The sequence below is a fragment of the Carica papaya genome, chromosome 2 (assembly GCF_054855325.1).
Source record: "Carica papaya isolate Zhongbai chromosome 2, ASM5485532v1, whole genome shotgun sequence".
NCBI lineage: Eukaryota > Viridiplantae > Streptophyta > Magnoliopsida > Brassicales > Caricaceae > Carica > Carica papaya.
In genome coordinates, this window is record NC_142310.1 from 11,011,701 (window position 1) to 11,025,471 (window position 13,771).

At 33.8% G+C, this 13,771-nt stretch overlaps 2 protein-coding genes across 8 annotated transcripts in view; one reads left to right on the forward strand and one right to left on the reverse strand.

Moving 5' to 3' along the window:
• Positions 1 to 487: 487 nt before the first annotated feature.
• LOC110815535 (NB-ARC domain-containing disease resistance protein) lies at positions 488 to 7,916 on the forward strand. Of its 7 annotated transcripts, XR_002539851.2 has the most exons (5): positions 489 to 879; positions 1,038 to 1,096; positions 1,188 to 1,758; positions 2,902 to 7,008; positions 7,690 to 7,916. XR_002539851.2 is itself a non-coding variant. In XM_088213298.1 (2 exons), exon 2 carries the CDS (start codon positions 2,906 to 2,908, stop codon positions 6,857 to 6,859), a length of 3,954 nt encoding a protein of 1,317 aa, XP_088069424.1. In that variant the 5' UTR covers positions 488 to 1,758; positions 2,902 to 2,905; the 3' UTR covers positions 6,860 to 7,216. The 7 variants fall into 7 exon arrangements, 1 of the variants encoding a protein (XP_088069424.1); XR_015816969.1 differs by having other exon boundaries at positions 489 to 1,432; positions 1,620 to 1,758; XR_015816970.1 differs by having other exon boundaries at positions 489 to 1,432; positions 1,636 to 1,758.
• A 1,500-nt stretch (positions 7,917 to 9,416) lies between these two features.
• LOC110815539 (coiled-coil protein) overlaps positions 9,417 to 13,771 on the reverse strand; it is an 80,679-nt gene continuing 76,324 nt past the window's right edge. Inside the window, exons 22-25 of the mRNA XM_088213299.1 lie at positions 10,287 to 10,406; positions 10,087 to 10,164; positions 9,837 to 9,887; positions 9,417 to 9,758 (exon numbers count right to left, since the gene is read on the reverse strand). Of these exons, the coding sequence (XP_088069425.1) occupies positions 9,645 to 9,758; positions 9,837 to 9,887; positions 10,087 to 10,164; positions 10,287 to 10,406 (363 nt within the window). The 3' untranslated portion in view covers positions 9,417 to 9,644. The remainder of the gene's footprint in view (positions 9,759 to 9,836; positions 9,888 to 10,086; positions 10,165 to 10,286; positions 10,407 to 13,771) is intronic.

Genomic DNA, 13,771 nt, shown 5'->3' on the forward strand with positions numbered 1-13,771 from the left:
TAAAATAATGATATGCATCCTATAGATTATTGATAAAATAATAATTAATTTCTTTCAAACTGGTTATAACATACATTATATAAACAAGATATTGTTCTTGAAATTAATAATTTTAAAATTTAATTTATAAGATATGTTAACTATGTCAAATTTATAATTTAAATTATAAAATAAGTTATGTTAAAGTAAACGCACATATTAGACTTTATTTCTCTCCCTTTTTTTTAATTTTAAATTTGGATAAGGACACATGTGAATGTTCTACTCCATCCAAAGGTGTTATATATATATATATATATATGTATTATGAAGTAAAAAAAAAAATTAAAACTTCAATAAAAAATATAAAAAATGGAATTCAAAGAAAAATCATTTTTTTTTTAATTTCTTGTATAATGTAAACACTCAAAAAGTATAAGGTTAATTGTAGTCTACTTTCCTGTATGGATAATCTCCTCCGTACATTAATTAAATGAATATATTCATTTTCACACTTTACCTAATACTACAGCTCGTTTTTTCTCTCCCCTCTCCAGAAGTTTCCGAGGGCCATTTGCTTCTCACAAACTTCACCAGTTTTTCAATTTCTGCTCATTCTCTTTCAAATTCTCTCTTACATTCTTCACAGAATCTAATACGGTATCACAGCATCTCTAAATTTTTTTTTCTCCTATTGAAATCATTCGGTGTTCCCGAAACCCTAGGGTTCATTTCGGTTCTTTGAGAGGTTGAGGTTCCAGTACTTTCGTCAAGAAAGCGATTATGGAGATTTCAGGTGTTTCTAGTTCAGGGAAGATCGATGAAGCTCTCGCACATTCCTTCTCTCTCCACCCGGACAAGAATCCCTCGCTCATGCTGACCTCCACCGTTCTCAAAAAGGTGAACCGAGGTCTAGAAAAAATGCAGAAAACAAAGAAGGAGAGTAACAGAGAGTAGAGGAAGAGGAATTTTTTTTTTTTTTTTTAGGCTTAAAAACAGATTCTACTGCTTCCTTAGAACCTTAAGTAAATCTCTTACTAATTTTCTTCCCATTACAGCAATGGTTTTCCAAAGATAGCTAATACAGGTTGCTTATAACTTTAAACACGCCTAAAACGTAAGTTGTTCACTAACGCAAGTTTCCTACACAGCTTAAACCAAAAGATAAAAACTATATCATAGTTAAAACATTGTTTAACTATTGACAGCAAAATCTCAACCCTTCAACAAAAGCCATCAAGAAGAGAGCAACTACCGTGATTGTTAAAGTGAGAGCCATGGAGGAGTCGCAAGGCGAAACAGGCTTACAAATGGAGCGCGGCGATGACGCACCGGTGATGGATTGCTCATGAAGACGAAGAGGGAGCAGAGTCGGAGGCGGTGTTGATGGATTCCGTACATGGAGAGTCTTTGAGAAGCTAATTTCAGAGAAGAGCCAAGTTGAAATTGCAAGGTGTATGCATAGTCTATTATATGTACCGGCATATGTATGCCCGATATATTTGGTAATAATTTTAGGAAAGTAAGGGTATTCAAGGCAATTCACCTTAAATAATTAATCCCATCAAGTTGTTGCATTTGTCTCCTAATATAGTATTTGAGTCCTTTCTCACGTTTTTCTTGTTAATTGGGAAATTGAGTTGACCGTGACTTTAGGGACGCCGGGGGTTGATTGAGACGCAACGGTATAATAGCTGAAGCTGAAGCAGCTGCAAGCAAATCGCAGAGGAAGCTCGAAGCTGATTTGCTTTCAGATCAATCCAACACTGCGTGTTCCAGGTTCCTGACTCTCTTTTTCTTTCGTTTGCAATTCTTTCACTTGTTAATTCTCATTATTGATTTGTGCTTTTTGCTCATTTTCGCCTCTGTATCTGTTGATTACTCATTTTTCCCTGCTCTATGCTAAAATCACCTCTCGCTCAAAATATAGACGCATTGTTCTTCGATCAGAGGTAAAATAGAAATAGGTCTCCACAGATTTATCAGAAGAACGAAATTTAAAATTTAAAATTTAAAATTAAAAAAAGGTAGACCAAGGTTAGAAACAAAAGAAAATTAGAATGTAATGTGAATCTTATATTGGGAGGTACGAGTTCTTCTCTGTGTTTTAATTTATTTCGAAATAATTGATAGTTTTGATTTTTATTTTTTTAAACCATACCATTTCTCAATAAATTTCGAAAATGACAAAAAGGAGTTCTTTAGGCGACAAGAAATGTTCTGAAACTACACAGTATAAATATCTTCATCTTTTCTTATACTGTGTAGTTCCAGAACATTTCTTTTCTTTCCCGCTATTTGTGGTTATTGTTCTTTTTAGCACATAAAATTAAAAGAAAACTTATTTTTAGCTTTTAATAGATTTGAAATTGAAAGCTCCAAACTCCAAATACGTTCCTTATATGTAATATGCTCTTGAAGTTGAATATATTTTAAAATTTGAAAGTCTATTAACTCAAAAATTTAGAAGTAAATAATATTTTTATTTTATTATCAATAAATTTATATTTATTGTAAATTAATTAAATAAATTTTATTTAGAAATTAATATTTATACTAAAAATAAATAAAATCATTAGATTAAAATAAATATTCTAATAATTTAAACTTACTAGAATATTTTTAAAACTAATATAATTTAAATAATTATAATAATTAAATTTTTAATGTAATATAATTCTTTGTTAGTTTAATATTAGTACTATTTTTATAATATATATTTTTATTTTAATTTTATAACATAATTAATTAAATGTAATATCACATCTTATATTAAAAAATCTCTCTACAGCAAATTTTATTAAATATTATACTATTTATACTTTAAATGACTGCTACTAATAAGAGTATTTTGCCAAGTTATAGTATTAATTTTATCTTGTTAGATCATTCTTGTGATACTTCTCCAAATTTTTATTGCAGCATAATGGCCTTGTTCCAAAGAACAATGGAGGAGAGGGAAAAAACCATAGAAGGACTATTGAGCAATGATAGGGTATCAAAGATTGTTCTTGTTGGCGATGCTGGAATGGGGAAGACGTGGATTGCAAGAAGGATAATTAACACTGCAATGAATGAAGGCTTATGCTACACAACTCTTTGGTTTTCTCTCAGCAGGAAATACGACGATGAATCCCTTAATAATACAATTGCTCGCCAGTTATCTTTACTTCCCTCTGTTGAGGATGGGGATGAGGATGATACTAAAGAGGCAAAGAAGAAAAAACCAGAAGATCTAAAGAAGAGGATAACTGAAGAGCTTGAGAAAAGGAGAGCTGCCCCTGCAAAATATCTTCTACTAATTTTGGATGGTGAAAGAAATGAAAAGGGATCTGAGGTGAGTGAACTAGAGAATATGTTATTTTCATATTGGAAACTCATGCCAACTGGGAATGTAAAGTATCTAATTACCCGGAGAGAGAAATATGGAGAGCTTGAGTCAGGGAGAAAAGAGATTGAGTTTGAGCCACTGAATGAGCAAAATTTATTAGATTTACTGAAGACAATGGTTGAGAAAAATGTGTCTGACCATCCAAGTTTCAAAACATTGTCTGCACACATCGTGCAAATGAGCATGGGTTTGCCAGCGGCTATCCGTGTGATTGCAGAAGGCTTGAATTACATTACTCGAAATGAAAAGGACTCTGAGGTTCTGTCTCAGAAACTGGAAAGAGCTTTGACAGAGGCTGCTGTTGTTTATGAAAAAGCAGACGGATCCGGAAAAGATATAGGTCCTGAACATGCAGTTGATTCTGAGGCGGCAGCTGGTTCTAAGAAAAAAATTACTGGTGCAAACCATCTTGCTCACCTCGCGTGTAAGATGATGCAAAGAGATGCTGTGGTTGACTGTTTTTGGCATAGTTTGCACTTCCTTGGCGAATATGGAATTGTTCATTACACGGATTTGATTGCCAACTGGATATTGGAAGGCTACTTAGGTCCTGTTCATAACATAAAGGAATCTTATGAGAATGGACATTCTGTTTTCATGGAGCTTATTGACCGTGGCTTGCTGAAGATACAAGAGGATAATTTTGTTGTTTTGGAGGAAGCAGTGATGGGCATGGATAATCTTCAAGAACGTGGATTTTATGGGACTGCAAGGCTCGGATTGGTTAATGTCTTCAAGTATGAAAATTTTAAAGGTGTTTGGCGAGTCACACAGACGGATGGCATGATGAAAACTCTGCACAATGGTGGACGTGGGGAAAAGGTGTCTGCTTTGCTGACCAATGGAAGCTGCCTCCATTGGCAACTCTGTGAGAACTACTTTGACTATGAACAGGACATTGAAATTCTTGGTCTTTTTGAGTACAGGTTCAAGTGTGTGCCCTTACCATCATCAACAATGGACAAGCTCAAGGTGCTTGTACTCAGGGGTTGTGATCTCTTGGAAGACATCAGCAATATTCAAAGCCTGGATCATTTGACAGCTCTTGAGATATCTGGTTCTAACTCCTTGATGATTATTCCAGATGAAGTGTTTAAGAAAATATCACAGCTTCAAAGCCTTAATCTATCTGACCTCCCAATTAGATCATTGCCCGATTCTATTTCTAATCTGAAGGAACTACGCGTGTTCATTGTTAGAGATTGTTTTAGCTTAGAAGGATTGCCGAATCTGCAATCACTGACAAACCTTGAGGTAATTGATCTTCATGGGGCTAGATCTTTAGAAGAATTGAATAAGAAAAACAAAAGCTTTTCACAGCTTCAGAATCTTAAAATGATTGATCTGTCTTACAGCAAAGTTCAACGATTGCCAATATTAAACTCCCGGAACTCCAACACTAATTGCCTGGAACGGCTCCTATTAAGAGGTTGTGATAGGTTAACCATATTGCCCAATTTGAAATCAGTGTCTGGCCTCCAGATTCTTGATATTTGTGGTGCCAATAAATTAAAGACAATTACTGGAGAACAATTTGAAAAAAAAGACCACCTTAAAATCCTCGATCTATCAGAAACTCCAATAAAAAACTTGCCTTCCAACATTGCGAATCTTTGTGATCTTAAATTGAAAGGATGCACTGAGCTTGTTGAACTATCATCTGTGAAAGCATTGGAAGAGATGAAAAAGCTTCAGGTTCTAGATCTTTCAAAAGCCTCTAGATTGATAAGTCTTCCATCTCTTTCCAAACTTGGGCTTCTCCGTCATCTCTTTCTTAAAGATTGTTCTTCACTACAAAATCTTGCATCAATGGAAGGGCTTGTGAGCCTTGAGATTCTTGACCTCTCCGGTTGTGAGAAGCTGCTTAAGTTGCCCCAGTTGAAAGACTGCCAAAGACTTGAGCTTCTAGATCTTTCAGGTTGTAGTGCTTTGACCACAATTGATGGATCCTTTGAGTGCATGTCTCGTCTTCAAAAACTAAATCTCTCTGATACTAAGATTCAAAGAGTACCAGATCTGTGTAATCCTAGCAACTTGCGTTACCTTTCACTTAGAAACTGCACCGAGCTAAAAGATTTTTCACAGGCAAAAGTCCTTTTGAAACTCAAGGACCTTGATCTTAATGGTGTGAAATCTTTGAGTAATGCCCCAGATGAATTTTGGAAGACTATGAGTAACATTGAAGCTCTCAGCCTATGTGGGGTCATTCTTCATGACTTCAAATTTATCTCCATCCTCACCAATTTGACTCAGCTTTCATTAACAATTCATTCGGGTGCAGAAATAGATTGTCATTTGGGAGAACTTACAAAGCTTCAGGTTCTAAATCTATCTGAAACAGCCATGGAGGCAGGATCATCTGTCACTAAACCTAGGAGTCCCCTCACTCTTCAATCTATTGGGAAACTTATAAATCTCTTTGAGCTCTCATTATGTGGTTGTTCGAGCTTAGAAAGCATGCCTCCCCTGGAATCACTTGGTCATCTGCAGGTCCTTAATTTATCAGGCACTGGAATAAAAGAATTCCCCTACGTAATATCAGAGTTGGCTTGCTTAAAGTGCCTTGTCCTGCCAGACTTGGCCGTCATTCAAAGACTTGATTGGAGCAAGATAAAGCGCCTGCCAGAGGAACTTAGCTGGGAAAAATGTAGCATACCTGAACCTACTGAGATTTCTGCTCAAAGCAGTAATCTTTACTTGCAGGTGACTAGAGCAAAGTTTTTTGAGATCTTGGAGAAAAACCCAAATTTCTGGAGAAACTGCTTCAAAGAGTTTTATGTTTCGGTTTGCTTCAATGAGCAAGAAAAAGGCAGGCTTTGCCTGAGGGATATGCATGCCTATGGGGACATCTACTTGAAAACTAGATGTTTTCCCCATCCTGAAAAGCGTGGTGGGTTTTTGGAATTTCGTGGGTCTAGTGGATCTGACAATTTCCCTCCACATGTTAAGGAAGCCATCTCAGAAGCTGAAAAAATCTGTTTCATTGACGATATCTCTACAAGTTGCTCGTCCATGTTCAGTGCATTTGATGTTAATGAAATAAAAGGTTGTTGGCTGGAGAGATGCCCCGAAGTGGAGAAAGTATTTTGCCATGAAGATGGAGAAATAAAGGAGAAAAAGCTCGAGATTCTGTGGGTATCCAACCTTCCAAAACTAAATAGTGTTTGCAGCGAGAAATTGCATACTGATAGTTTTAATAATCTTAAACATTTGTACCTTGATTGTTGCCCAGAGCTTGAAAGTCTCTTCCCTCCAACTCAGCTTCCCAGATTCCTAGAAACCCTTAAAGTTAAATTCTGCGATAAAGTGAGGAAACTTTTTGACTGCACGGGGGGTGAAAACTTTATATTGGATAATTTGAAAGTATTATATCTTTTAGATTTGCCAGAGCTGGAGAGAGTTGGGGTTAAATTACCTCGTGAGACAGAATATACTCACAGGAACTGCCCAAAGCTGCAGGACACTGGAGAGAGTCTGAAATCTAACTGAAAGACAGAAAGCCACTGAATGACTCAGAACAACAGTTTGTATATGTTATATCTCCCTCAATAACTGTTAGAGGATGTCAACGTAAGCTAACTGAAGAGAGGAGTAAAGCAATGGAATACAGAATGATCTACATCTTGCTGTCATATTATGTAAGTTAAAACTTTATCATATGTTTTTATAGATTGTTATCTTTTGTAAATTTTTTCTTTATTTTATTTTATTTGAGATTTCACATTTTATGTCTAGTTGGTCTCCATATGCAATTTTCACATATTTGTCGCATACTTGAAACTCTATGTTAAGTACAATAAGTTTTTCATTATGTGAAGTTAATTCTATATAATCACCTCTTATTTAGAGATATAATCACCTCTTTGACAAAAAGAAAGAAACATATTGGGAGGAAGAGAACCCGTAAAAAAGGAGGAATGGTTTTGATGCAGATGTTTAATGGTATTGTGAATTTGGCATTCAGTGGGAGATAATTGTAAATTGTATTTAGCGGTTTCGTGAAGGATGTTAAAATATTATGTGTTTATTGATTGTTAAGAGTATGTACAAACTGTTTAGGATATGGAAAAGAAGCAATTAGATTTGTTTAAGAAGTTAGCACCAGTTGGATTATTATTTCTAGGAGATTGACAGGTGCTGTCTGTTTACCATCATCTTCCTTTAATTGCAGGAATCTGAGATGTTACAGACTAAAATTTGATATTCCAAATTTTATTATTCTCTGAGTCCTTTCTTATATACCAAGATAATTAGGTTCAGTTATCACTGTAGCTAGTGTTGTTTCTGTCAAAGTCGTAATATATTGCATCCTATGACAGGTTTACTTGCTGCATGTTTGAGGAACAGAATCCTTGCAGATCGTAGCAAGAGTTATGTTTCTCATTAATATTCTCTGTACTCTTATTAATTCACATGTAATCTCAACCAATCATTCTGTATTCTTACCTCAGTTGAAACTGTAAGCAACTCTAGAAATTTCAATTCATGGATTTGCTCAAACAAATCTTGATCTCATAATAGAAGTAGCCCAAGTATTTCTCTTTTCCTTTCTTCTAGTTTGAGTTGTGATATGATGGATGAGTATTAACTGAGTAGAGTGTTGGGGGTGTTTTTGTATTTAGAGGGATCATAGGAGGAGTGCCACCAATGAGATTTTCCTCTCTTTGGATGATTTCTTCTCCTGTTTGGCAAGGGCATGGAAGATTTGGAGTAGGATTCTCTCCATTTCTATAAATAAATATTAGTTAATCTCTTCGTGCGGTAATGAAAATTTTCTTATAAACTGTACTCATTGTCGACCAGATTAATTGTTGCCCACTTGATTCAAATCAATTAACCAACACTAGCTTTATATTTAAAAACTAATTGGGCGGTTAGGAAGATTGAAATTTATGCTGTAAATTTTAAAAATATTTGTTAAAATAAATGTTAACTAAAAATATTTTGATTAAAAATTATCGATATTTATATACTAACTGTTAAAAATATTATCATTATAAAAGAGTTGAAGTTGGGTGTTTAGTAAAAATAATTATTGATACTAAAATTACTAAGAATATAGTCTACAAGCAAAATAATGTAAAAATAGAAATTTTGTATTTGATTAAAATAATGATAAAAATTAAAATAATTTTTAAAACTAAAATTTTAAAATTTTGGTTTAAATTTTATTAATTTAAAAATATATTTATAATTTGTACATTATATTTATATAATACAATACAACATATAGAAATATAGTATATATACATATTAGTATTTATTTGTATACATAACAATCACTACATACCGAATTATATATTTTATTTCACAAAAAATAAATAATTAAAAAAAATTAATTTAAATTTGGAGTACGTGGATATTGAGAGAGAGTTTACGGGACAAAGGAGCGTGTGGACGAAATGAGGGAGAGAATAGATTTGGAGATGAGAGAGTGTCGAGTGTTGGGTGAAAGCACCGTGGAATTCCATGTGACGTCGTTTTTGAAGGATGGAATACGACGTTGACTCCTCTACCGGCTAGCTAGTTGTGGGAACTTTCATTTTTATGAGAATACAAACTCGACTTTCCTTAGTTCTAATTCAACTGTCTTACGTTGTGGTTCATGCTTATTCTTTTCACACTTTATTTTTAAATTTTGATTATTTAATTCAATGTTATTTACAATTTACATATATATATTATATATGTAATTACAGAAATAATTAGCTTAATTAAGCATAAATCATAGTTAAAATGAATTGTTCTTATTTAAATATTTATAATATTCCTATTTCACATAATTAAAACTTGAAACTAAATTCAGTATTGGAATTGAACTTCAATATTTTCAACTGAACCAACTGCGAATTTTTAAATAATTTGCAAAATTTAGTTCATCCGTCTCAAACATAACCTCACATAAGATTTAAAAATAAAAATTGACTAACATAAAGTCAAACAAAAATCTCTATAAATGAAAATTTAACCAGAGGGGGTCCAGTGTGTTGAGAGAATCACAATTATGGTGAGTTGCGCAAAACCAGAAAGCTTGGAGACGTAAGCATTAGTCTTATGAAAATAACTCTTATGATTATTTCACGCATGTATCCAAAATTACATTTGATGTCTTCCCCGGTGGGGAAGACCAAGTGTTTACAACTGAGATTTGAAGATTTACAAACTCAGAAAAAGTGTACTCTATTATCAAGGACCATTGATTAAACACTAAAAAATATACAACAAAAAGAATTAGTACAGTGCGAACCTTAAAACTTTACATGGTTTCCCAAATTTAACCGCCAGCTGATTCCAGCTTTTCTAATACTTCTAATCGGTTTTTTCTCTTCCAACCTTTCATTGTAGCAACCAGGTTGATTAGCCCCACAATTTGATTTTTGCTATACTCCTGTAATATGTCTCCCATATAAGATCATGCGAAACATAAAGATTTGTAGATTAATTATAGACTAAAGAGTTTCCTTACAGGATGAGCACGTGCCCAGTGGACATATTCAGTCTCTGGAAGATAGTAAGCCTGTTAAGAGAGAGAAGACCAGTTAAGTAGATTTTAAAGATTTGATTCCATTGACACTTTAAAAGGTCAGACAATGTGCAGCTTTCCAAATTACAACTGTTGTGTGCAATCAATCTATCAATAAAGTAAATTACCATTTCAAGAATGACTATGCTTATCTTGGTGGGAAATCTCAAAAAGAGGAAAAAAGAAAGCTCACCTTGATGAAAGTTTCAACTAATTGTAACTTTGGCTTCACATTTATGGAAACAAAATGTTGCAGGCCATTGATCAAAACCTAAAAAGATAAAATTGAAAAAAGAAAAAAAACAGCAGGCAATTTCTCACACTATGCTGGAAGAAGTGAGCCAAAACTCCACTGTAAAATTTGCAAAATTCCCACCATGTTAAAGGAAGTACCTGAAGATCTAATGACATGAGAGCCCGTCCCTCATCAGTACATCTTTTCACACGTGATAAACCTTCAGTAAGAGTTTCAGCAATAATTTCAACTCCATATTCCAACAGGAGGTCTTGAACCTAAGTTTACATGTTCAGCGTTAGTAAGTTTTCTCTGATAAAGAAGCTACAAAAACCTTCATGCATAAATAACAAAGTTAATCTTAAACAAGTTGCTTCTCCCCCCCCCCCCAAGAAAAAAGAAAAAAGAAAAAGAACCGACTATGTTTCTACTCATGGTACAACTACAAATTTGATGAGTTTGTTTGTCATAACACATGGCTTCCTTTTTGAAAGATTGTGGAGCTAAAAGGAAAAATATTATTAGGAACTGATTAAAAAAGTATTATTCGAAACAAAGAGAAATGAATACATGTACGGAGAATAAGTCATCCTTCTAAATAAACGTAAATTGGAAAAATTAGATGTAAAAAAAAAAATCAACCAAAAACCGACTAAGGTAACAAAATTGTGCCCTCAAAGAAAAAAACTATTTCTTGTATAGTAAGAATAGGCAAATACATGGATATATAGACCTATTACAAAGAGAAAAAAAAAAAATTAATTAGCACAAACCCAATCAAAATAGATCTTTATTGCAATGGAATTTGTTATAATATTATAAAATATTCTCTATACATAATAATATTATCTTATCAAATATATTAACTTAATTAAAAAAAAAAATTAATAGAATAATTTATGTTGGTTATTATATATAAATTCATTTACATATATATATATATATATATATTCATACTTTTATTTCAATAAAATACAAGAAAATATTCAGTATTCTTTTATCTAACTCTTATATGATATCAGAGATAGGGTTAGAGTTAGGGTTTTAAGAGTAAGATTACATCAAACCAAATAAGGGTTGAACAACCCATTTCCAGCACCGGAGGAAGTCGACCACCGATCTCCGACTAGTTCAGAGTGCAGCCAACACAGTGATATATGGAGGAGAAGCCGAGGAGGCTGTTTGAGCGGCGGTTTGAGGCTGCGTGCGTTAGGTTTGCCAGAGGAATGTATTCCCATGCCTGTTGTTTTCTCGTATGAAGACAGAAGTCGTAGAGGAGCTCGGTTGGTTGGTTATGAGCACGAAACCAGCAGACCGAAGAGGATGAAGCTGCAGCGGAGCAAATCGCACGACAACAAGCGATCCTCTGTTCTCCAATGCGATTTGGGGCGTTTCTGTGAACGACATTCCGGATTAGGGTGTGCATTGGAGTTTCGTGGTGATTTCTAGCCGAAAGAAGGTTGTTAGGTAGTTTCCGGTGGCGGTGCATGGCTTTCCAGCGGCAGCGCCTGGATCTCCGGTGGCAGTACGTGCGATAGCGCAGAATCTCCAATGGTTGACAGTGAGGTTCTGATAGGATTGTTGACAACCGTGTGTGAAGAGGTACTCTGTTTTTTGGGATTTTCTGCTTTATTTGTAGTGTTTTTTTATATATCTCTAACTATTGTATTTGGGTATTCTGGGTGACAATTTGTGCATATTCTTGAGTTAAAATGTGTGATAACAAGTTTTCTATGAGTGAGATAGTACCGCTCATGTCAAAGATCACTAAACATAAATTAAATAGCACAAATTATCTGAAGTAGAACAAAACTATTAGGATTTATCTACGTAGTATTAATAAGAATGATCACTTGACTCAAGACCCTCCAACTGATGGAACTAGACAAATTTGGCTACGAGATGATGCACGATTGTTTTTGCATATTAGAAATTCAATTGACAGTGCGATAATTGACTTAATCATTGTGAGTTTGTTAAAGAGCTAATGAATTATTTAGAATTTCTGCATTCAGACAAAGGAAATATGTCTCGCATGTATGATATTTGTAAGGCTTTCTATCGTGCTAAGAAGAAAGCCAAATCTATCACGACCTATTATATGGAATTTACAAAGACATATGAGGAGCTGAATGTACTTTTGCCGTTCCGTGCTGTATCAAGGTAAAACACAAAGAGAGCAGATAGCCATAATGAGCTTTTTGGCTGGTCTTCCATATGAATTTGAGACTACCAAATCTCAAATTCTACCCGATTCTGAGATCACATCTCTTCAAAAAATGTTGAGGAGAGTGTTGCATAAAGAGACTACTACACCTAATCAGCATATTAACGTTCTTGTTGCTAGAGGAGGAAGAAATAACAATAGGAGATGAAAGAGAACAATGGATAGTCGGAATAATGATTCAAGTAATATTATTTGTTATTACCGTTATGAGCAAGTACATACAAAGCGACAATGTAAGAAATTATAGAATCGGAATCAGAGAATACAAACTACTAATATTACTATTACTGCTACTGTTAGCTCATTTTCTAAGAAAACTATTATGGTTTTAGTCGCTGAGTATGCAAGGTTGTCTTAGTTTCAAGAATCTTTAAAAAGATGCACACCAGCCACTACTTCTACTGAATCAGGTAAAAGATGTTTTATCTTTTTATCAAACAAATGAGTGATTGATTATAGTACTACAGATCACATGACAGGTAACTCTAATATTTTCTTTAACTTTCGATCACATAGAACACCCTCTACTGTAACTATTGTTGATAGGTCAACTTATAATATTGAGGGTTCTGGGACTGTAAAACCAACTCTCTCCATTACTCTGACATCTGTTTTAAATCTACCTAAACTTACTTTCAATTTGATTTCTATAAGTAAACTTACTAAAAGTTTTAATTGTTGTATCTCATTCTTTCCTGATCATTATCTTTTTTAAGATCTTATTATTAGTAAAGGACATGTATCAGAAGGTCTCTACATTCTTGATAGGTGTGTACCTCGATCAGTTGCCTGCTCTGGTATTGTCTCCGTATTTAAAGCACATTGTCAATTGGGACATCCATCTCTTACTGTGTTGAAAAAGTTGTATTCTCAGTTTCATAATGTATCTTCATTAGATTCTGAGTCGTATCAATTTGCAAAATATCATCATAACTCGTTGAGTTCAAGAATTAATAAACGAATTGAGTTTACTTTTGAATTAATTCATTCTAATATTTGGGATTCATGTCCTATTATGTCTAAAATAAAATTTTTATTACTTTTGTGGATGATTTTTTTTCAATGATTAGGATATACTTTATGTCTAAAATATCATCGTAGCTCGTCGAGTCCAAGAATTAATAAACAAACTGAGTCTACTTTTGAATTAATTCATTTTGATATTTGGGATCCACGTCCTATTATGTCTAAAATTGGGTTTTTATTACTTTTGTGGATGATTTTTCTTCAATGATTAGGATATACTTTATAGAAAATCGTTATTAAGTGTTTGTTCATTTTTATATTTTTCATGCGGAAATCAAAACTCAATTTACTGTTTCTGTGCATGAAGCTAAGAAGTGATAATGTTAAAAAATATATGTAAGATTCATTTAAGAATTATGACTCAACATGAGATTCTTCATCAGTCTTCTT